General features: G+C 42.8%; 1 protein-coding gene across 3 annotated transcripts in view; it reads left to right on the forward strand.

Annotated features, from left to right (window-relative positions):
• Positions 1-25347, forward strand: part of ARHGAP22 (Rho GTPase activating protein 22) — a 129196-nt gene that overhangs the window by 44955 nt on the left and 58894 nt on the right. The window contains exons 2-5 of one of the 3 annotated variants that reach the window (XM_063434679.1): positions 10456-10575; positions 11830-12025; positions 13663-13795; positions 20309-20382. In XM_063434679.1, coding sequence (XP_063290749.1) covers positions 10456-10575; positions 11830-12025; positions 13663-13795; positions 20309-20382 — 523 coding nt within the window. Of the gene's footprint in view, positions 1-10455; positions 10576-11829; positions 12026-13662; positions 13796-20308; positions 20383-25347 lie in introns of those variants that run through there. The other 2 variants (XM_063434680.1, XM_063434681.1) reach the window with 2 other exon arrangements.

The following is a 25347-nucleotide window of genomic DNA, read 5'->3' on the forward strand; positions in this document are numbered from 1 at the left end:
CACCACTAATCCGTCTATCAAGGCGTTTACACAGGCTGTACAACATGACGTTAAACAGATTTTTAGCACCTCCAGGCAGCTGAAATCAAATTTAACCAAGGAAGAACAGAATGCCTTAAAGGACCTGATTCTTGACCCCTCGATTGTCATCCGTCCAGCGGATAAGGGGGGCGCCATAGTGATTCAATCATCCAACAATTATATGAAAGAAATTATACGACAATTAAACGATGAAAATGTATACCGTAGAATCACATTTGATCCTGTAAATAAATTCAAGAGAATTATCATACAACATATTGAACTAGGGACTACAGCGGGCTATCTTGATGAAAGGACAGCTAAAGGCCTCCTCATTAAGCATCCTAAACATCCTGTCTTGTATACTTTGCCAAAAGTACACAAAGATCCGGTTAACCCCCCTGGAAGACCTATAGTGTCCGCAAGAGATGGGTTAATAGAACCGATAGCAAAGTATGTTGATTTCTACATTAACACAAGTGTACAATTATTACCCACTTGTTTGAAAGACACACGGGGTCTCTTACAACAGATGGCTACAGTGATACTGGATGACATGGAAACATTATTTGTTACACTTGATGTACAAAGTTTATACACCATTATTCCATATCAAGAAGGGATACAATCAGTTTGTGAAGTACTCTGTAAGTCATCGGTATATCAAGGTCCACCAATAGAATATTTATTGGAATTCCTTAAGATTGCACTAACATGCAATTATTTCAAATTTGAAGATGCTTTTTACCTGCAAGTCTCCGGAACAGCCATGGGGGCGGCGATGGCTCCCTCCTATGCGAATGCGTTCATGTTTTGTTTTGAACAAGAATTTATATTATACAAATACCAACAACATATTATTAAATACCTACGCTTTGTGGACTATATCCTTATTATTTGGAAAGGGACACTTGATCAACTTCATTTGATGATACAAGAAGTGAATTCTTCTCCTCTACCAGTCACGTTGACCTCATCTTGGCATCATGAGTTCATTGAATTCTTGGATGTCACCATTTTCAGAAAGGGTAACTCGATTGGACACAAATTATACAGGAAAGAAACTGATTGGAATACTTTACTACAAGCATCTAGTTTTCATCCACAACGACTAATGGACTCTTTTTACGAGTGCTGCGATACAACAGTGATGAAGATACCAGGGAACAACAATTACAACAAATGTGGGATCGGTTCCTCGAGAGAGGATATCACCCTAGGATTCTGAAACAAGCCAAGGAAAGATCAGTTAGCCGGTTTGAAGAATCGAGCAACTTGAATATTCCAAAATCAAAGGAAAGCAACCAAATCTACTTACCACTTTCATACCACTCTGAAACTTGGAAAATCCGTAGTTCTATTAATAAACACTGGGACATCCTAGACTCAGATAGAAACCTACCGGCTAAGTTCCATCAAAAACCTATCATTAGCTTTAAAAGAAATAAATAAAAATCTACGTGATTTACTAGTTAAAGGTGACCCTAGCCATTGCTATAATAAAACCACGATTAAAATTAAAGGAGACTGTTACAAGTGTACCGGCTGCGTGACTTGCAGCCACATGATTACTGGGACTTCCTTTGTACATCCACACAGTGGTAAAACATACCCAATAAAACAATATATTACCTGTACCACGGCCCATATAGTCTACCTGATTACCTGTCCGTGTGGCTTGGCATACGTCGGATTCGAGGACATCGTTCCACGATTAATACTGCACATCGAGATCAACGATCTGATAAACCCGTGGCCAAACATTTTCTGGAAGCAGGACACCGGCTACCAACACTTCGATTTATTGCCATTGATCATGTACCACCTTTATCTCGTGGAGGAGGCAGATCACGTCGATTATTACAACGAGAAGCCTTTTGGATACACCATTTGAACACGGTGGTCCCATATGGACTGAATGAGAACATAGTTTTATCTATGTTCCTGTAAATAACTTATATATAAAATTTCTAATAGACATCCAGATGCCTTAGACTTTTTTGGGCTGTGCCTTTTTAACAGCTTATTATTATTATTATTATTATTATTATTATCATTGAAGCATTATTTACTATTTAGTATTCAGTATTTTGTATTTTGTCTTCTATTATTTTTGTATTATCTATTTATTTTTATACTATGATTATTTCATTTATTTGTATTTTTTATCTATTTATTTTTTGGCAGATATGCGGTATTTCGAACCTAGCGGCTGTTAGTAATAGATGTATAACTCAAAATATATAAAAAATATAAAATAGGACCAATATAGAGGTCCATGACCTTATAATAGAATAAGAGTATATGAATGCCTTAAAACATAGTTATAGTATATATATTCTGTATATTGGCCTGTTTGTCTCTTCCACCTTATACACACACTTGGCTCTCTGTATGGGGAATTTGTAATCTGTGGTACTTCAAATATCAGTAGGATACATTTTCCACATTTTTAAATATATCCCTTGTCTGTTTAATAAGATATTGGGTATTTGTTATGATTCCAGAGACCATTGACCGATACAGATATTATACACCCTTATCTATAGCTGAGACACACTTCACTGATTTACACAATCAAATTGCGTTTTTGTTTCACTTCACTTGTTTGCTGATTCTGACACGTTTCACTTGTGTATATACACCCTGTGTAGTCTCTCCTATAATTTCTTTAATCCTGCGGTGTCAGATCGATAGTGTGCAACTATCTTTTATTCTTTCACTTTCAATATCACTCCAGGTTGCTTAGCAACCGTTGTAATTATGTTGTATGTTCTGATCCTGATAAAGACCTGAATAGGTCGAAACGTTGATCTCTTGAATTTTGAATTTATGGACCCAGTAAATTGAACAACACTTAAATCCAGGTGTGCGCCTATATTTTTTATATATATATATATATATATATATATATATATATATATATATATATATATATATATACACACACACACACACTTTTTTTTTTAAGTTTTGTGTCCTACACCCTCCTTTAGCTTCTCTTACAAATGCTTTGTGTGTCTCTTATCCCCCCTCTTTGTATGTCTCCTACATCCGCACAGCCCCTTTGTGTCTTACTCTTCCCCACTCCTTTGTGTGTCTCTTTTCCCCCCAGGTTCCTATATGTGTCTCCCTCACAAGTGACTGTGTGTCTCTCTCCTGAGCCCCTCTGCATGTCTCTATCCTACCAGCCCCTCTGTGCTTCACTTTGTCAGGAATCTTACCTGATGTGAAGTCTGGTATGCAGAGATATACGCTCACCTTTGCAAATAAACACAAACCAAGGTGACCAGATAAGAAGCCACCTGGCTTGTGAGTCTGTGCATGGGGGCTGTGACACAAGCAGGAGGATCGTCGAGGAGAAGCCAAAGTCAGAGGATGCCAGTGGTCAGGATAAATGAAGGGGTAATCCAAACTCAAAGGTCAGGATAAATGAAGATAAGCCAAGGTCAGGAGTCGTCTGGAGGAACACTGGATCAAGAACACAAATACTTGAACCAGAGTCAATGAACTGAAACTGCCCTCAGAGCGCTGCAGTGTTTTATACCTGGCTGATTAGGCATCTGCTTCATGTGGACTGAGATGGATAGGAGCAGTAACAGGAAAAGTCCAACCCCCTAGTGCTGAAGACATAGTCAGATAGAACAGGGCTAGAAATACTCAATGGAATAGGAGCTGCTGTGCCTTAAAGGTAGTAAAGCAGGCCCAGGACTGCCCAGGACTGTTGGGCACTTCTGGGGTGACCACGTCTGGATGTCACTCTGAGAAAAGTGACACTTTCACCCCTTTCTCAACCTCTGTCTTAATCTCCCCCTGTCCCTAAGTGGTCTCATCTCCTCTTCTCCCCCTGTCCCTCAGTGCTCTCCACACCAGTCCCTTAGTGCTCTCCCTTGCCCACTGTCCCTTAGGGATATCCCCTCCAGTCCATTAGTGCTCCCCCCACCTGTCCCTTCAAACTCCCCCCTCTTGTCCCTTTGTGATGTGTTCTCCCACCCCCTTAGGGATCCTCTACTCTCCCCCCACAACTTTAGTGGTTCCTTTCTCTCCTCCTCCCCTCCTCCTCTTAGTGGTCCTACCTCTCTCCAACCCCCTTAGTGTTTCTCTCCCTACCCCCCCTTTAGTGGTCCTCTCTCCTCCTCCCCTTGTGCATCCTACCTATCTTTGTAGCGTGACCGGGCGGCAGACTGCGGTACAGGAGCACTGCGGTTCAGGAGCTTCCTGTACCCGGCCGGACTGACAGGAAGTGCTCCCTCCCTCTTTTTAGTGTTCTTTTTTTCCCCCTCCTCCCCAGTCCCATAGTGTTCTTTTCCCCCCCTTCCTCCCCAGTCCCATAGTGTTCTTTTTCCCCCTTCCTCCCCCGTCCCATAGTGTTCTTTCCCCCTTCCTCCCCAGTCCCATAGTATCCCCCACCCCCTGTCTCATAGTGTTCCCCCATCTCCTGTCCCATAGTGTTCTTTACCCCCCTTCCCTGTCCCATAGTGTTCTTTACCCCCCTTCCCTGTCCCATAGTGTTCTTTACCCCCCTTCCCCTTCCCATAGTGTTCTTTACCCCCTTCCCTGTCCCATAGTGTCCTCTCCCCCTCCCTCCCCTGTCCCATAGTGTTCTTCACCCCTCTTACCTGTCCCATAGTGTTCTTTACCCCCCTTCCCTGTCCCATAGTGTTCTTTACCCCCCTTCCCTGTCCCATAGTGTTCTTTACCCCCTTCCCTGTCCCATAGTGTTCTTTACCCCCTTCCCTGTCCCATAGTGTTCTTTACCCCCTTCCCTGTCCCATAGTGTTCTTTACCCCCCTTTCCTGTCCCATAGTGTTCTTTACCCCCCTTTCCTGTCCCATAGTGTTCTTTACCCCCCTTTCCTGTCCCATAGTGTTCTTTACCCCCTTCCCTGTCCCATAGTGTTCTTTACCCCCCTTCCCTGTCCCATAGTGTTCTTTACCCCCCCTTCCCTGTCCCATAGTGTCCTTTACCCCCTTCCCTTTCCCATAGTGTTCTTCACCCCCCTTTCTCTGTCCCATTGTGTTCTTCACCCCGCTTTCTCTGTCCCATAGCGTTCTTCACCCCCCTTCCCTGTCCCATAGTGTTCTTCACCCCCTTCCCTGTCCCATAGTGTTCTTTACCCCCCTTCCCTGTCCCATAGTGTTCTTTACCCCCCTTCCCTGTCCCATAGTGTCCTTTACCCCCTTCCCTGTCCCATTGTGTTCTTCACCCCCCTTTCTCTGTCCCATTGTGTTCTTCACCCCCCTTTCTCTGTCCCATTGTGTTCTTCACCCCCCTTTCTCTGTCCCATAGTGTTCTTCACCCCCCTTTCTCTGTCCCATAGTGTTCTTCGCCCCCCTTTCTCTGTCCCATAGTGTTCTTCGCCCCCCTTTCTCTGTCCCATAGTGTTCTTCGCCCCCCTTTCCTGTCCCATAGTGTTCCTCCCCCCCTCCCCTGTCCCATAGTGTTCTTTACCCCCCTTCCCTGTCCCATAGTGTTCTTTACTCCCCCTTCCCTGTCCCATAGTGTTCTTCACCCCCCCTTCCCTGTCCCATAGTGTTCTTTACCCCCTTCCCTGTCCCATAGTGTTCTTTACCCCCCTTTCCTGTCCCATAGTGTTCTTTACCCCCCTTTCCTGTCCCATAGTGTTCTTTACCCCCCCTTCCTGTCCCATAGTGTTCTTTACCCCCCTTTCCTGTCCCATAGTGTTCTTTACCCCCTTCCCTGTCCCATAGCGTTCTTTACCCCCTTCCCTGTCCCATAGCGTTCTTTACCCCCTTCCCTGTCCCATAGTGTTCTTTACCCCCTTCCCTGTCCCATAGTGTTCTTTACCCCCTTCCCTGTCCCATAGTGTTCTTTACCCCCCCTTCCCTGTCCCATAGTGTTCTTTACCCCCCTTTCCTGTCCCATAGTGTTCTTTACCCCCCTTTCCTGTCCCATAGCGTTCTTTACCCCCTTCCCTGTCCCATAGCGTTCTTTACCCCCTTCCCTGTCCCATAGTGTTCTTTACCCCCTTCCCTGTCCCATAGTGTTCTTTACCCCCTTCCCTGTCCCATAGTGTTCTTTACCCCCCTTCCCTGTCCCATAGTGTTCTTTACCCCCTTCCCTGTCCCATAGTGTTCTTTACCCCCCCTTCCCTGTCCCATAGTGTTCTTTACCCCCCCTTCCCTGTCCCATAGTGTCCTTTACCCCCCTTCCCTGTCCCATAGTGTTCTTCACCCCGCTTTCTCTGTCCCATTGTGTTCTTCACCCCCTTTCTCTGTCCCATAGTGTTCTTCACCCCCCTTTCTCTGTCCCATAGTGTTCTTCACCCCCCTTTCTCTGTCCCATAGTGTTCTTCACCCCCCTTTCTCTGTCCCATAGTGTTCTTCACCCCCCTTTCTCTGTCCCATAGTGTTCTTCGCCCCCCTTTCTCTGTCCCATAGTGTTCTTCGCCCCCCTTTCTCTGTCCCATAGTGTTCTTCGCCCCCCTTTCTCTGTCTCATAGTGTTCTTCGCCCCCCTTTCTCTGTCTCATAGTGTTCTTCGCCCCCCTTTCTCTGTCCCATAGTGTTCTTCGCCCCCCTTTCTCTGTCCCATAGTGTTCTTTCCCCTTCCTTCCCATGTTCTTTCCCCTTCCCTCCCCTGTCCCATAGTGTTCATTACCACCCCTACATCCCATAGTGTGCCCCCCCCCCCCCCCCTCTCTCTCACCTAGTTGGTCCCTGCTCCCCAGTGTGTCTCCTGGTAGCAGTGCGTACCGCGGTACAGGAGATTCAGTCTCCTGTACCCGGCCGGACTGACAGGAAGTGCTCTCTCAGTGAGCACTTCTTTTCAGTCCGGCCGGGTACTGAAAACATAAGCTCCTGTACCACGGTGCGCACTGCCCCGCTCGGCCACGATAGACAGAGTGCCTGGCAGGAGGGAGCGCTGTGTGCCCACCTCCTGCCGGTCACTCCGAACTAGCTCCCCACACTTGTGCCGCCTTATGGATGCACCGGCCCACTCGTTCACCCACTCATGCTGCTTTGATCTAACTAGACTATCAGTTGTACTTAAAGGGGTTCTCTAGTGCCAGTAAAACAAACCCGTTTTCCTGTCACTGTAGAATCCTGGAGTGCCTCCATCACACGTCGCTGAAGGGGTTAAAACCCCTTCAGTCACTTACCTGAATCCAGCACCGATGTCCCTCTGCGCTGGGTCAGGCTCTGCCCATGCTTCTCACCACCGACGTCCGCAATGGGCGCACGCATTAGAACTCACCATAGGAAAGTATTATTCAATGCTTTCCTATGGGGATTCAGGCAACTCTGGAGGTCCTCGTGCATAGCGTGACGACGTTCAGCGTTGTTTAGACGACCAAAAGTCTTCTCAGAACCTGGAAGTCCCTCTAGGAGGAGGACTTAACCCGGCAAGGTAATTATTAATTAATTATTTATAAAAACTGCAATACTTACTCTTGCAGGGTTAAGGATGATGGGAGTTGCCTACAGTGTCCCTTTAACCCTGACCTAAATCTCTAAATTTGCATTTTTTTGTAAAGACCCACCAAAATGGCAGTATCGCTAAGCCATGGTAGCTGTCATAATAAAAAGATGGAGTTTATGTATTCCTTACACTAGAGTCATTAGAACAACTAAAGCTTAATGTTCAGAGAAAAGGCAGTGTTTACAGTATTGCCTACCGACACCTCTAGTGGCAGTCAATCAGACAACCAGTACAGGTGTTTTTTGGGTCAGTGCTGCACAACATGCAGTACTGACGCTCAGAGCATTGAGACACTGAACTTGCCCCACAGAGATGCATTGGTTTAATGCATCTCTGAGGAGATGCTGGCCAGTGCTGCATTTTGTTCTTCCCCCGCTCCCTTGGCTGAGATCATCAGAATTGATATCTTAGCCAATCCAATGTTTTCCCATCTAAAATTGCACACACATGGTACGGCTTTTTATTGATACAGGCCAAATTTGTGAGCTCCACTGGCCGTCTGTTCTACATTTAACACATTGTGCAACAAGGGAATCTAAAAATCTTAAGCTCTTTTTAAAGAAGTGTGTAGGAGGCTGTGCAAGTCACAGCCGGGTATGTGCGCTAGGGCTGCAGAAACACGGTGATTTAAACTTTCAGTCTGTGCCAAAGAGTTCTCCAATTAGCGGCTCCTCATTGAGAAATAGCACAGTACAAATAGCACACTGACCGCAGTCCATTCTTTCAAATACCTGGGTATGTTATTAGACCCCAATCTATCGTTTGGCCTCCACATAGAAAAACTTGCATCTTACCTTTATCCAAAACTAGGTGTCCTGTACAGAAACAAATCCTGCCTAAGCCCTACAGTAAAGGAAGAGATTGTACAGCAAATGCTGATGCCAATCATTGATTATGGGGATGTAGTATATGCACCTGCACTGAAAACCCACCTTAAAGGACCACTCTAGTGCCAGGAAAGCATACTCGTTTTCCTGGCACTAGAGTGCCCTGAGGGTGCCCCCACCCTCAGGGACCCCCTCCCGCCCGGCTCTGGAAAGGGGAAAGGGGTTAAATCTTACCTTTTTCCAGCGCTGGGCGGAGAGATCTCCTCCGGCTCTCCTCCTCCGATCCGCCTCTTCTCCTCCCCGTCGGCTGAATGCGCACGCGCGTCAAGAGCTGCGCGCGCATTCAGCCGGTCACATAGGAAAGCATTCATAATGCTTTCCTATGGACGCTGGCGTGCTCTCACTGTGAAAATCACAGTGAGAAGCACGCAAGCGCCTCTAGCGGCTGTCAATGAGACAGCCACTAGAGGATTTGGAGGCTGGATTAACCCTCATTATAAACATAGCAGTTTCTCTGAAACTGCTATGTTTATAAAAAAAAGGGTTAATCCTAGAGGTACCTGGCACCCAGACCACTTCATTAAGCTGAAGTCGTCTGGGTGCCTAGAGTGGTCCTTTAATAAACTTAATACATTGTGTAACTCGTTCTGCCGCTTTGTGCTACAATGTAATTACTGACCCACCATTGTGACATGCTAAAAGAACTAAACTGGCTGACGCTGGAATCCAGACACATGCTTCATCTTTCCAGCCTTGTGTTTAAGAGCTTTTCTGGGAAGCTCCCACCCTACCTGAGCAGAATGCTCTCCCCGGCTGTTCCCACCTCCTATAACCTTTGATCCAGTACCAGCACTTTACTTGGTCTACCTCAATACAAAAAGAAAGCGGTTGCATCCTCCTTTTCCTACAGAGCACCACAATTATGGAACAACCTCCCGCACACTTTCAAATCTTCCCCAGGCCTAGAGATCCCTCACTACATATCTCAAAGCAGAATGCACCTGTCATGGTTGATTATATATTTCTTACCTGTTCTATGCTAAATTTTGTATATATTGTGTAGTAATATTGTTTTTGTATTTTTATTGTACCCTATTGTATCAATGCAATGTTTTGTGGACCCAGGACATACTTGAAAACAAGATAAATTTAAATGTATCCTTCCTGGTAAAATATTTTATAAATAAATAAATAAACCCCTGTGCTGGACACTCTCTAACCCTAAAACCAATATTTCTAAATACCACTTATACCACAGCTATGACCCTTCTCAAGCTTTTAATCCTCTTAATACAAAACACCCTTTGTTATTTAACTCTGATGTTAACCCCTCTTAAAAACCTTAACCCCCCTCTTACGCTAACCACTTCTAACATTATTGTGTATTTACAAATCTGCATACCCTCACTATACTCAGATTCAAACACAATACAAGGAGAACCCTGCACATGCATAAATACCCATGCAGTTGTTAAATTTGAGTGTGTGTGTGTGTGTGTGTATAGATAATACTTATGCCTACAATGTAGTTATTAAAGGATCTCTAATTTCACTCAGCCCACTTCATATCAATAAAGTGGCCTGGGTGCAGGTTGGTCCTGTATTTGTAACATCCAACATAAAAAGCAGTTTTTAAGATGTTTACAGTCGATTACATGACATGAAGCCCCATAGGAAGCATTTATTCAATGCTTTCCTATGGGGAAGCTTGGACCCATTCAACGTGCATGCGCATTGGTTCCCCAATGCTTCTCTGTGAGGAACATTGGATTGGACTACTCTGGCAGGTGGAGAGGTAAGCAAAAATAACTTATTATATAATTTTTTTTTTGTTCAAAACAGAGTGAACCTGCCAATGTTTGATAAACACTGTTTTTGAAGTCAATCGATTTATACAGAGTATATTTTGCACATTAAATTTTATGGAAGTCTACCTTTGTTAACATAAATTATGTCAGCTGTGTTTTTGTACTGAGGGACGTAATTAAGCTTGTATTTTTATAGAAATACGTTTTAGTGTAGTGTTACATATTGGACTTCTTTGGTGTCAACATGTGGATTTTATGGTAGAACAGGGCTATCATGATGTCGGTAGTAAAATACGGTGTATGATTAGGTGTTATCATTACCACTTATAGAAACTTTGCTTCTTCTCTCCTTTCCAGCCTTAGGTGACAAGGTTGCAGTAAATCATGAAGCTTTCCTTCTCATGGCCAATTCTCAGAATGAAATGGAGGACTGGGTGAGAGCTATACGCAGGGTCATCTGGGCTCCCTTTGGTGGAGGTACATGTCCTCACGTGTGTTTGTGTCTTGTTTCTTTGGTTTGTTACGTGCATGTGATGAACACACCAGGGGAAATGTGTGAAAGTGTTGCTGGGGAAAAAAAGTAGTGAAATTCTGGACCAAATATTTGAAAATGTAATAGTCGGCATGAACTAGTCTGCTTGTGTATAGGTTTTATACGTAGGCTCTACAGATAGTTGCCACTTAATGTTTCAGTGATATTTACTCCCTTTTTAAAAAAATAAAAAAATGGATGCTTCATTATTATGAAAAGTGTAAACGATACGGTATTAAAGAACTGTAGTGATATCTTTCTGTTCGGATAAACGGTTACGACAGTATAGACATGCAGTGGTAATGTTTTAATATAGACAATTTTGTTTTAAAGCCATACATTAGAAATTGAAGGAAACCACCAGGCTCCTCCCCAACACTTCCTGTACTGTCCTGATTCTCTCTTGATGCACCCTACCACTGGTATCAGTCACTGGCTGTTTATGCATAGCGGTAATTGGTTGAGGTGAAGCTACACTAATCATTGCTTTGCTCAAGAAGTCAATGAAAGTGTATATTATAATGACCGATATTCTGTCACTTGTCCTCAAGTATTTACAGGTTTTTCTTTCCCGTTCTAATTTTTCCTTTCATCAACCAGAGCACAATCTATTTGCGTTGCTGTCTTGTTACTAAATATTTATTCTTTATTCTCTCATTTCTGCACAAGGGCATTTCTCTGTAATTTTCATGTACCGTGCCATTTTTTAAAAATGTGTTTTTGCCTTCACTTTTCTTTCTTATCTGCCTATTACAATCCCATTTAAAGTCCTCTACTGTCCTCCTTGTCATCAAATCAGGACCAGCATGTACCTATGCATTTGTTTCTATGGTGATTGCTCCACTTTTAGAACTTCTTTGTCGTAGTATTTTTAGAGATAACCCCAATGAGCATATATAAATAAGATGTACACTTGAGATATAGGAGTGCTCTTTTCCACTGGCATGCATGATTTATCTCACAACAGGACCATGGAAATAAGATTTTGGACCTGATGGGAGAATTTTCCAACTTGATTTTTTTTTTTTGCAAATATTTTGAAAAGCAAAGCATTAGCTCTTGAGCTGTAGGTGAACGACAATTGTTATGGCCATCAAACATTTTGACTGCACCTTGTGTATTTTTGAAATATTAAACATTTTTTCAATTTTCACATGTAACTATATTGATCTCCTCTACATTTGTGTTTTCCTTGGCAGCAGTTTTTGGGCAAAGCTTGGAGGATGCAGCCAATATGGAGGGGAGTCTGGCCCCTTTGGTTGTGGAGCAGTGTGTGGATTTTATTCGGGAACACGGGTTACAAGAGGAAGGTCTGTTCAGGCTACCAGGACAGGCCACACTTGTGAGGGACCTACAGGAGACTTTTGACTGTGGAGGGAAACCTCAGTTTGATGTGTAAGAATTTGCCTTCTACTAATAAAACAGAATTAAGTTTTCATGGAAGGGATTGTTGTAGTATGTCAGATGTGTTAGCCTGAACAAGCTTCCAGTGTATTTTATTTAATGTTTTCCTTTTTATTTTGGTGTAGATGAGATATTAAAATAAAATGTGCTGAATTACAATTAATAGCCCTGGATGTTCCATAAAAATACTTTTTCATTGTAATATAAAGGCAGCATAAAACACAAAATGTCCTGCTCCAGTCGAGCTGGAACTTGTGACTAATTCTTAAATCGAAGTCAAAAGGAAAAAAAAAGGATAGTGTTAAAACATACAGCAGGATATTCACGGACACTTTATCCATTCAGGTTAAAAAATAAAACTTAAAAAAATGTTTATCGCTACAACTATATGTAGAAATTGCTGCATGCATAATTTCTTCATCTCCCTCCCCCACTATTGTATATCTTGTGTGCACACTCTATACAAGTCCTAAGTAACTGTAAAGTAATTTTGAGATAGCCCATACAAAAGTTTTTCAGAGGCATGGCTTTCATTCGTGAAAAAAAAAAAAAAGAATGAATTAAAGGGACACTGTAGTCACCAGAACAACTACAGCTTAATGTAGTTGTTCTGGTGAGTATAATAGTTCCCTTCAGGCATTTTCATGTAAACACTGCCTTTTCAGAGAGAAGGCAGTGTTTACATTGCCCCTAGGGACACCTCCAAGTGGCCACTCCTTAGATGGCCACTGTAGGGGCTTCCTGGCTCAGGGCTGCACAGTAAGCAGCCCTGCCGTTCAGCGTCCACACGCTCTGCATGGAGAAGCTGAATTTTCCTTATAGAGATGCGTTGAATGCATCTCTATGAGGACGTCCTGATTGACCAAACTGCATTTGGCCCCGCCCTCGTGACGATTTTACCCAATCCAATGCTTTCCCTAGTTGAGTTTTATACTTTTATAGGGTCAGGAACACAAGCATGTATTCTTGGCCCTATTGTGTTAAAATCACCATTTAGGTGGCTTGCCCCAAACTTAGCCCCCTTAAAAGGTAATAAAACTCACCTTATTTCACAAGCACTGCTCCGATCTGCCTTCTTGCTGACCTCATCAGAATTCATGATTTCAGGGACAAATGCCGACTTGGTCAATGAGCACCTCCTCACTGTTTTAATATAAAATTTCTTATCTACTGCTCAGTTGATAGCCTACTATAGAAAGTAGGAGCCTCCTGTTTGTAATTCAGCTTCAATTAACATAGCAGGCAATAAAAAATGCTAAAGTAAAAACAGTTTACCAGTAGCAGCAAGTCTGTGTTTTGTGATGTTCTAAATCTAAATTATCTATACCTGCTAAAATGGCCTTTAAACTCTGTAACAGTCCAAATTACCTCCATAAATAGTACAAAGCAAAATAGGTTGATAAATCACATCAGCCACAGTATATGACATATTGTATTTTGAGCTCTTTAGTTTGGTCAATATCACTAAATCATGTTAAGATGTTGTCATTTATTTTCTTATACCTTCCAATGACCATTTCTCATATTTGGGCATGTTATTTGTCTTCCCATTAAAAATTATTTTTAAATGTAGATAACTAGGATATTTCACATAGATACTTTTTGTTTACTCCCATGTTATTTTTCAGAAACACAGATGTCCATACAGTGGCGTCGCTTCTCAAACTCTACCTGCGGGAGCTTCCTGAGCCAGTCATACCATTTAGTAGATACCAGGACTTTTTGGCATGTGCCCATATTTTATCCAGGGATCAAGAAGAGGTAAGAAACCATATAATAATGCTAATAGTATACTACTCTTTAAAGCGTGATTGAGAATTGAAAATGTATTTTCTACACTTAAAGGAACACTATAGGGTCAGGAATACAAATATGTATTCCTGACCCTGTAATGTTAAAAACACAGTTTAGGTCCTCCAGTCATCTAAACCCTGCTCCCTTTAACCCCTTAGTGACCAGACCGTTTTTCAATTTTCTTACCGTTCAGAACCAGGGCTGTTTTTACATTTCTGCAGTGTTTGTGTTTAGCTGTAATTTTCCTCTTGCTCATTTACTGTACCCACACATTATATACTCAGGAAATACTCAGAATTGGTAAACTGGGCAAGGTCAAGGATTACAGAAGCCAGGGGAGTTGATAAAGAAAGCCGAGTTAGTAACTGGAATAAGCAGGGAGAATATCAATAATGCACTCTAGGGTAGCTGACATCAAAATAGCACGATGGACAAACTGAGTGATGTTTTTAAACCACCAGAGAACATGTTCTGTTGGTCAGTGTCAAGATTATAACTCCAAAACATGCGTGACTGGTATGGCTGAAAAGTGATGGACCTCTGCAGTTCTAATAAAATAATGATGCAAGTTAGGATGGGTAAAAGGAGTTGCTGGAGAGGAGTGGTGTGTATTGGAAAGAACACCAAGAATGGTGTTCAGAGCACTGCGGCAATGTCCAGCGGGGCAGAAGCCATAAAACTATCACTTTGCCGCTGTTATTTTTAATTACCCATTTCTCATCTAGTCAATTTCCATCTCATTGTGGCCTCCTTTACAGAACAGTAAGTAGCCTAGGATGTGTTTGTCTTTTGTGATCCTCTGCTGCACTTTTATTAAACAAAGTGTGTTGTGCAGGGAGAATGCACAGGTGTAGGAATGAAGGCAACAAAAGATGCTATTTAAAAACAAAATAAACACAATATTCCAATATTAAGTCTTGTTAAAGTTGATGTGGGAGGTAACGGCTTGCTTGATCCAAAGCAAAATTTGATTGTCTCAAGAAGGAAAATGTTCCCATTTTGTGACAAAATTGGAAATTACTTCAAATAAGGGTATTATTTATTTCTATTGGCTCAAAAGCAGAAATGTATGTTGGTGAGGCTAAATTTGATGGAACTATGGGGGAGATTAAAGGGACACTATAGTCACCAGAACAACTACAGCTTATTGAATTTGTTATGCTGAGTAGAATCATTACCTTCAGGCTTTTTGATGTAAACACTGTCTTTTCAGAGAAAATGCAGTGTTTACATTACAGCCTAGTGATAACTTCACTGGCCACTCTTCAGATGGCTTTTAGAGATCCTTCCTGGGTCATGGCTACCGAAAATGCATCCAAACATTCAGTGTCTCCACCCTCTGCATGCAGACACTAAACTTTCCTCATAGAGATTTATTGATTAATTTCATCTCTATGAGGAGATGCTGGTTGGCCAGAGCTGTGTTTGAATCATGCTGACTCTGCCCCATATCTGCCTTTTTGTCAGTCTCAGCCAATCCTATGGGGAAGCACTGTGATTGGATCAGGCTACCACTTCTGATGATGTCAGCAGACTGCTTGTTTTTCTGAGGCTATATTTATGGAGTATTAGAAAAAGAAAAAAGATAGAATCTCAATAACAAGGACAATAATAAATATGGTGACCACACCAAAAAGCACTGTACTATTTAAACCTAAAACAAGCACCAAATGATATACAGCATGATATGAGGTATTACATAGATCCAGAAAGTGGCTCAATATAAATCAAACTAACTTTATTAGTAAATAAAAAAGAGAGTACACTTAAAATGGAATGTAATAAGTAGAGCTAATTGCAATATATCAATAGACTGAATGCCACTGGGCAAAAAATAAACAAGGTAAGTAACAGCTTTGAAGAGGACTATTAGTGAGTGAATCCCCAGAGATTACAGAAAGATAGTTCGGACTCCTGACTCTTGCATAGAGAGCCCAAGGGTGTAGCCTTTTGATGCAGGATGGGAGCAAGTTAAATCTATTTTGAATAGATACTGGCCCCTACTTAAACAAGATGAACATCTTAAAGAAGTCCTCCCCACAAATGTGGCCCTTATAGCACGAAGGGGAAAGAATATCAAAGACACTCTTGTACATAGCCACTTTAAACAGTCTAAGAAGACGGTTACTCACTGGCTATCCAACAAACTGTTAGGGACATATAAATGCGGCAGATGTAAAGCTTGTGACTTCATCTGCAAAGACTCTAAGAGTTTCCCCAACAGTATACAAGTCTTCAAGCAAGGGAAGAAATAACTATAAAACCCTCCGACAAAGGGGGAAACATAGTAATTCTAGATACCTCACACTATGTCACCATTACTCAAAAAATCCTCTCTGATAACACTACTTATAAAATCCTAAAAACAGATCCAACCAATACTTTTTTGATTAAACTGAAACAAATTCTACAAAGGGGCCTTGACGATAAACTGATCTCTAAAAAAGAATATGACTTTATGCTTAACATGAATCCACGCATTTCTACATTCTATAGCCTACCCAAAATCCATAAAAGGTATCAAGACCTCACGGGTAGACCTATAGTGTCAGGAACTAATAACCTGACACAAAATGTTAGCATATATTTGGATCACATTCTACGGCCTCTTGTTGAAAAACTTCCCTCCTATCTAAGAGACACTAAACAAGCATTGGCACATTTTAATACCTTGACCATACCTATGGACTCCATGCTTTGTAGCCTAGATGTGGAGGCACTGTACAGCTCAATCCCTCACATCATAGGGCTTAAACATGCACAGTATTTTCTTAGACAGAGAGGCCCACATTTATATCTTCACAGTGAATTTGTCATTGAGTTGCTACACTTTGTATTAACTCACAATTTCTTCCTATTCAACGACATATTTTACCACCAGGTGCAGGGTACGGCGATGGGGACGTCTTGTGCGCCCTCATATGCCAACCTGCATCTGGGATGGTGGGAAGAACAAATAGTGTTTTCAGCTAATCCCAACCAATTTGTTCAATATATCCTCTCTTGGAAGAGGTATATTGACGATATTATGATTGTGTGGAGAGGTACCACAGAAGACTTTACCAGCTTTGTACAGTCACTTAATGATAATGACTTAAATTTAAGATTCACATCAGAAATGGGCACGCCGAATCTTAATTTTCTGGACCTCACTTTGATTCCAAACACAAAGGGCATCATTAAAACTGACCTCTTCAGGAAAAATACGGCTACCAATAGCCTACTTAATTGGGGAAGTCACCACCCCATCCCTCTGAAGAAAGGCATACCAATTGGACAGTATTTACGCCTTAGACGTAATTGTTCCGATGTCCAAGATTTCAAAGTGAGAGCCAGTGAATTGCGTGCAATGTTTCGGGCTAAGGGCTACCCACACAAATGCCTTAAACGGGCTTACCATAGAGCCCTTATGACTGATCGGAAAGATCTAATTAAAGAGGTACCGTTATCCTCATGTAAAAACACTTTTAACTCCAAACATGTAAGAGTAATTGCCACTTTTGATGCAGGATGGGAGCAAGTTAAATCTATATTGAATAGATACTGGCCCCTACTTAAACAAGATGAACATCTTAAAGAAGTCCTCCCCACAAATGTGGCCCTTATAGCACGAAGGGGAAAGAATATCAAAGACACTCTTGTACATAGCCACTTTAAACAGTCTAAGAAGACGGTTACTCACTGGCTATCCAACAAACTGTTAGGGACATATAAATGCGGCAGATGTAAAGCTTGTGACTTCATCTGCAAAGACTCTAAGAGTTTCCCCAACAGTATACAGACTGATACCTTCTACCCGAATTCATTCTTTAATTGTAATTCCAAGGGTTTGATTTACTTGATAAAATGCCAATGCAACAAACTATATGTTGGCAAGACTTTCAGACAATTTAAAAGGCGGATTTTGGAACATATAAATTCCATAAAAACCAGCAGACACATTGAAACTTCAGTATCCAGACATGTTAAGAATTTTCATCAAGGTGACCATACCGTACTTCAATTTTTAGGTATGGAATTGGTCAAACTTGATAAAAGGAAGGGGAATTTGGATAAAATCCTTAGGAGGCGAGAGTGCTTCTGGATTTATCGCCTCAATACACTGTCTCCTATGGGATTGAATGAAGGTTTTTCCTACTCCCCCTTCATTAGTGATCTCTGAACTTAATAATACCATCTATACATTTATAGGATCTTCACTTTATAAATTTCTTGACAATTTAATCACACCATTTTTAATCATCATTATTGTTTTTTGTTATCACCTTTATTTATTAATTTTGATATTACCTCTAGAATTCAATGTGGAATTATCTCCTATTCTAGCCTCATTACATGGGATTCAAAGATAACTCTAGATGCTTATGATTACACACGACATATATAAGATATATAAGGTATGCGGATTTCGCCCTTTATCTCAAAGAGAATATATGGTTAATCACCATATGATGTACCCATAGAGATCCAGGTGAACCCTCATAATATACCTTTTTCATATATATGCAATCAGCATCTTAGTCCTAGAAATATGACATCCTGCCTAAGTCTATATGGACTAAACATTTGGTCCGGGATTTATACATCCTCATTTGTTCTTATAGTTGGCCGGTTTTGAACTCTCGGCATAACTTTTTGCCATTCCCTACAGATGTCATATTGTTACTTTTATTCCCCTCTCCCTCTGTACGCCCACTTCTCCGACATACTTGAGCCGGATTGGAGCAAGGGAGGAGTAAACTCCGCCTTCTCCTCTCTCTGCCGCTTGTAGCTCCGCCCCTGGATACCCATGTGGGTGTAGACGCACACGCTGACATATCGTTCAGCAGAAGCATCAGCTGACGGCCGTTTGCTCCTCCCACAGTAGGCTCTGTGCACACACCGGCTGTCATTTATTGGGTGATTGGATTATCTAGACGATTGGCTACTTAGGATTTAAAAGTCCCTCCACTGACAGAGGTATTTCCAACCCCTGACGAAGGTGCAGCAGACGCACCGAAACGCGCGTCGGGTTTAATTGGGTCACTTACACCTATGGTAGCACGAGTGGTTTGATTTTTATTTTCTAAAGCACTGTTACATTTATTTTGAAGAGAATTCAGCTTCTCCGTCCTCCCATATAGGGATAGCATAGAACACCCTCGAAGGTGTTTCCATTAGGAGCAACAGGGATAATAGCTCTATTTTTGTTTGGGGCAGGCTGACTTGCCCTACTAGGAGTTACTACCTCCTTAAACTCTCTATTTAGGAGTTATTTGGTGAAGCTTTTTAGGTTAATCTCCTCTCTGGTTTCCCACATAGGGACAGCATAGAACACCCTCGAAGGTGTTTCTAGGAGTTACAGGGATTTTTTGCTCTTTATACTTGCTCTATCTCTGGTACTGGCTGTTTTACTGCTTTGGGGATTTTTTTTCTCCTACCATATAGCAACAAGGACAGCTGAGGCTCTACACAGGAGCCTTAAGGCTACACCCTTGGGCTCTCTATGCAAGAGTCAGGAGTCCGAGCTATCTTTCTGTAATCTCTGGGGATTCACTCACTAATAGTCCTCTTCAAAGCTGTTACTTACCTTGTTTATTTTTTGCCCAGTGGCATTCAGTCTATTGATATATTGCAATTAGCTCTACTTATTACATTCCATTTTAAGTGTACTCTCTTTTTTATTTACTAATAAAGTTAGTTTGATTTATATTGAGCCACTTTCTGGATCTATGTAATACCTCATATCATGCTGTATATCATTTGGTGCTTGTTTTAGGTTTAAATAGTACAGTGCTTTTTGGTGTGGTCACCATATTTATTATTGTCCTATTAATTGTATCTAAAACCAGTTTAGAATCTCTCTCTTGTTATTGAGATTCTATCTTTTTTCTTTTTCTAATACTTTAATCCGGGTTCAAGCCCTTTACTGGTGGATCTGGAACCACCATTCTGACCTTGGGTGTCCCAACACTCTCACATCCAGTGTGAGTGGCTGATACACCCTTATGTTCCTTTTTCTAATCTATATTTATGGAGGCATGAGGGGCCCAGGGGGGTAGATGGTGGTTTTAACACTATAGGGTCAGGAATACATGTTTGTGTTCCTGACCCTATAGTAATCCTTTAATGAAAGTGTTCGTATTTATTGAATTGTTCTAAAAATGGTTTAAGAAGTGTGGCTTTCTCCTACATTACGGAGAAATATACATTTCTGGAAAGACCACGAAAATTAGATTGGTAGAAAAGAGGGTTGAAAGAGGACATTTTTCTGGAGGTGATCGAAAGAATAATAGATCTATGGTATTGGTAGGAGAAACTGGCCTAAATTCAAAAATGAAGGTTGAAGCCCAAAAGAACAGGTGAAAAAAATGACACATTTATTAATTCACACTTGACTAAATCTCCTTTTTTCTTCCTGTTTTCTCTTTTTTTTTCCTTCTAGATGTGTAATTATGATAGCAAGTTGCAGTTAATATATCCAACATTTTTCATTCTCAGGGAACTGAAGAGCTGTGCAGGTTAGTGAGCAGCCTACCAGCAGCCAATTACAACCTCCTGAAGTATATATGCAGGTGAGTATATTGCACTAAGTGTAATAAGTACAAGTTTTAAGATGTTAAATGAAATACACCATATATAACAGCTAACTGATTTTTATTTGTGTCCTTGTTGAATGGATAAGGCAGTGGCTGAGTGAAAGGCAACAGAGGGTTGTAGTCAATGGAGTATATTCGAAGCATGAGTTTGTCACCAGTGGGGTACCTCAGGGATCTGTATTTGGACCTATTCTCTTTAATATTTTTATTAGTGATCTTGCAGAAGGTCTTGATGGTAAGGTATGTCTTTTTGCTGATAATACTAAGATATGTAACAGGGTTGATGTTCTAGGAGGGATAAGCCAAATGGCAAATGATTTAGGTAAACTAGAAAAATGGTCAGAGTTGTGGCAACTGACATTTAATGTGGATAAGTGCAAGATAATGCATCTTGGACGTAAAAACCCAAGGGCAGAGTACAGCATATTTGATAGAGTCCTAACCTCAACATCTGAGGAAAGGGATTTAGGGGTGATTATTTCTGATGACTTAAAGGTAGGCAGACAATGTAATAGAGCAGCAGGAAATGCTAGCAGAATGCTTGGTTGTATAGGGAGAGGTATTAGCAGTAGAAAGAGGGAAGTGCTCATGCCATTGTACAGAACACTGGTGAGACCTCACTTGGAGTATTGTACGCAGTCCTGGAGACCGTATCTTCAGAAGGATATTGATACTTTATAGAGAGTTCAGAGAAGGGCTACTAAACTGGTTCATGGATTGCAGGATAAAACTTACAAGGAAAGGTTAAAGGATCTTAACATGTATAGCTTGGAGGAAAGACGAGACAGGGGGGATATGATAGAAGCATTTAAATACATAAAGGGAATCAACACAGTAAAGGAGGAGACTAGATTTAAAAGAAAAACTGGGGGGGGGGGGGGGCGTGGCCTGGATCGCATGCCTGCGGTGCTCCAGAGTAATAACGGCATTATGCAAAATAACCGATCCACATGACGACAAACCGACTACTTTTCAGCCCCTACGTTCAGAGACGACATGGGGAAAAGAAACAAAAAGTTAAAAACTTACCCTGAGGACGGATCCCGGAAAATAGGCGATCTTTTCCAGTCGAGGCCTAAACCCAAAATGGCTGCGACCCCTGAGCCACAAAGCTCATCCTTGAAGAGGAAACAATGGATGCACCGGATCCCATACCGGAGGCTGCAGACCCTGCCTTGGGCCCGTCTCTGGGTGACCTGAGAGCTCCGGCCACCAAGGGAGACATCCTGAGCATACTGCAGAACCTGCGCACCCTGTTCCGCTCAAACATGGCGATTTTGCAGGAGGAAGTAACAACCGTCACAGGCAGAGTGAGGGTTGCCGAGGAGGGCATCGCCTATATGGCACAACGCCACCAAACAGAGGAGAAGCTAATACACCTCCAGTCCTCACACCATGCACTACAGGCCCGGCTGGATGGCCTAGACGATGCAAGACGCCGCCCCAACATCAAAATCAGGGGCATCGCCGACTCCATCGAAGACAATGAACTGCCACATTTTACCCGACGCCTCCTAGCTGCAATTCTTAACCCCAAGCAGGCGAGAACTGTGCAAGTGGAGGGCGTACACAGACTCTCCAAATCACCAAGAGCCCCAGCGGAGGCCTCACGCGATGTCCTTCTCCGCTTACAAACTCATACCGGGACAAAATGGCGGCAATGACAGCGCTCGGCAACCAGAGCCCCTACCGATTTGAGGACATGCAGCTTACTTTCCTGCAAGACCTATGCAGGGCTACCCTGAACTGGAGACGGTCCATGCAGCGAGTTACCACGACACTCAGAGGGGCTGGAGTCAGGTACCGATGGGGCCCATTCACGTTAATAGACACGAAGGGAACGACAACCTACCGACTGACATCACCAGAAGACTCAGGCTCTTTCCTCGGCAAACTGGGAATCACAACACCAGACTCCACCAACCCGACTCCTAACTGCTCCTGGGACGTCCCCAACATAGTTCCATTTGTGCTGCGCGCCGCTGCTGACACTAGCTGAAGCACAGGGACATGCAAGATACAGCCATCTGGTCCTGGGATCACCAGACTCTGAGATACTATAAGACACTTGAACTTACTATTTTAACACTCTTACCTTTTAATCTTGTTTTGGTTTGTTTCCCTTGCATCTAGTGAGATAGTCATGTGTTACTCACAATAGTTAACTCAGCCTATAAGCAGGACAGATTCCCATTCCCCATTACAGCTGCAGACAGTACACTTTTTTTTTTTTTTTGGAATTCTTTATTTTTGAGTGCATGAGTAGACAAAACAGCTCACTTTGCCACAATAGCATTTGCAAGCATCAACATAGCACATTGTTATTATAATAATGGCGTTTGAGCAATGCACATTTTTATGTATAAATGTAAACACAGAACCTGAGTTAACATCGGTTGCCTTTTACAGTTAAAGTGACTATCTTAATCTGCGCTAAATCAGCAGCATGGCTAAGTTATAAGAACCGTGGCATGAAATGATTAGAAAGAAAAACAAAAATAAAAGCATAAAGGGGAACAAATAGCAACGCTTATCTGTGTTAGGCTAGTTACTTTAGTGACGCTAAAATAGTAGCAGTGTGCTAATGCGCTTTGCCTTGTGGTCGTAGCCGGCCTGTGTGTGAGGTTTACACAGTGTGTCGCTCTTGTGGGAGTTATTGGAAAGCTGCGCATTTTAGGTAATCTTTCTTTGATTGAGGCAGTTGTAAGGACGGTACATAAGGAAGATCAGGGAGTGTTGTTAGATAAACAGACATCACTGTCATGACCGTAGTGTACCCTTATAAACTCCAGCAGGCTCCAACCTCATTGTACAATAATAATAGTAGATGGAAAACAGGCTGGTTATCAACTGAGAAAGAAATATTAAATGTCGGAGAACAATACCTCTAAACATAGTAATACGTTTTGAAATGTGTTGCATTTCACAGCCTGAATATACTTGTCAAGCTTAGGCTTCGTAGTACATCCCTGGTAAGGCTAAGTGGCTAGTCTAAGAATTAGAAGAGTGAAGGCCGGGTTAACCTAGTGCACGTTATGTCTCTATGAGTTTACATTAGCGAGATCAGGCTTGCTATTCATGAGTGTGCTACCAGAATATGTGAATGCAAACATCAGGGTGTTTCAGGCTATATATACGAAAAAGTACAATAATCACTTAGATATAAACAGTATTAGAGTAATTCAACAGGCTGATATCCACCCTATGGCGCACACAGCACCGTGTACTTGTTTGCTGCGATTGCATGGACTTCAAAAGAAAAATCATAACAAACTTATTTACATTGAAAATATGAAAAGATGTGTTAGCTAAGGCATTAGGTAGAGTCATTGGATACCGGGCATCCCTCGAGTTTGTAAATAAGTCTGAAAAACTATCGGGTGCGCATAGTTGAAAAGACTGAGTCCGCCCGTGTGGGTAGAGAGTCACGTAACAGTAATATAAAAAATAAGGAAAATAAGAATAAACTATGTCCGTGATGCAACATCATCACTGGAGAAGTTCTCCTCTGCTACCTGTGTAGAGTCCTATGCAGACGGTCGACAGGGGAAGTATGGTATGCCCGAAAGTGGGTCCAATCTTGCTGAGCCCAAGTTCATGTAGTGGCTGTCGCATAAGAGTTTGCAGTGGGTCGTCGGGGGACAAACTCCGGTGCAGCGGCTGCGTTCCTCCCTAGTGGGCGCGTGGGTCCGGCCGTGCCTGTCCCTGTGGCGGGTGCAGTCGTGGGTAGGTTCAGTAGTTCTAGTGCCTCCGTGGCCTCCTGCATGGTATGGACTGTGTGAGAGTTGCCTTCTCTGTCAATCTGAAGGGTGCGCCCTGGTCCCCAGCGGTACCGGACTTGGTGTAGTCTCAGGAGGGATGTAAATGGGCACAGGGATCTCCTCCACGCCAATGTCCCCCCGAGAGATCAGCAAAGAAGGAAAGTGTCATACCCTCAAAGGTAAGTGTTGGTTGGCCTCTAACAGCTGCCAAGATTGCCTGCTTGTCACTGATGGACTGGAACCGTACTATGAGGTCTCTTGTGGCGGTAGTTGGAGCTCTCGCAGACTTTGGCAGGCGGAATATGCCATCGAGGGTGATTGCTTTGGCTGATTTCGGGGTCACTAGCGTGGCGAGAAGTCTCCTTGCCAGGTGTGGTAGTTCCGCCTCTGGGATGGAGTCCAGGACTCCCCTAAGTTTTAGGTTGTTGCGGCGAAGTTTATCCTCCTGGGAGGCCAGTTGTTGCTCGTGGAGCAAGGTTTGCTGCTGTAGGCTATGTATTGCCGCTTGTAGTTCAGCAATCTGTGTCGTGTGAGTTTTAACGGTGCCCTCTACAGCTCCCAGCCTGGTTGTGATGAGTTTAAAATCCCCTCTAAGCAGGGCCACATCTGCTGCTATCTTTCTATGGTGGTCTGCCATGAGTTCCCCTATAGCCTCCATTGTCACTGGGGTGGGGGCTTTCATGGGTGGCTGTGTCTGTATCAGCGTTTGTACCTGTGTGGTCTCGGGCTGTGGGGGGTCCCCATCCTCTCCTTCAGAGGTCCCATCCGAAAAATCGGAGCATCCGCCATGCATGGCTGCCACGTGCGCTCCGGTTGCGGCCTGTGCTTGCCTCCACAGAGCACCGATATCCATGCTTTGTCGGGGTTTTTCGGCTTTCACCTTTTTCGTTTTTCGACCCATTGAGGTTGTGTGGGTCTCGATGGGTATCTGGAGCGGAGTTTTGATCTGTTTGCTCGTTATATAAGGGGTTTGGTGGCTCAATTGTCGGGAGACCGTGCATACATTCCCCCCCCCCCCCCCCCCCTTCCCCAATATCATTACAATATCTCGGGCATAAACCCAAGTCCCGATCACCTACTGACGACAAGACACTAAACAGCATAAAGAACACCTTTAACTATAATACTTATGGGCGTCTGGAACGCATAAAGATACCTACTCTTTCAGCCGGCAAAATAA

Source organism: Pelobates fuscus, chromosome 10 (assembly GCF_036172605.1).
Source record: "Pelobates fuscus isolate aPelFus1 chromosome 10, aPelFus1.pri, whole genome shotgun sequence".
In the NCBI taxonomy this organism is placed as follows: Eukaryota; Metazoa; Chordata; class Amphibia; order Anura; family Pelobatidae; genus Pelobates; species Pelobates fuscus.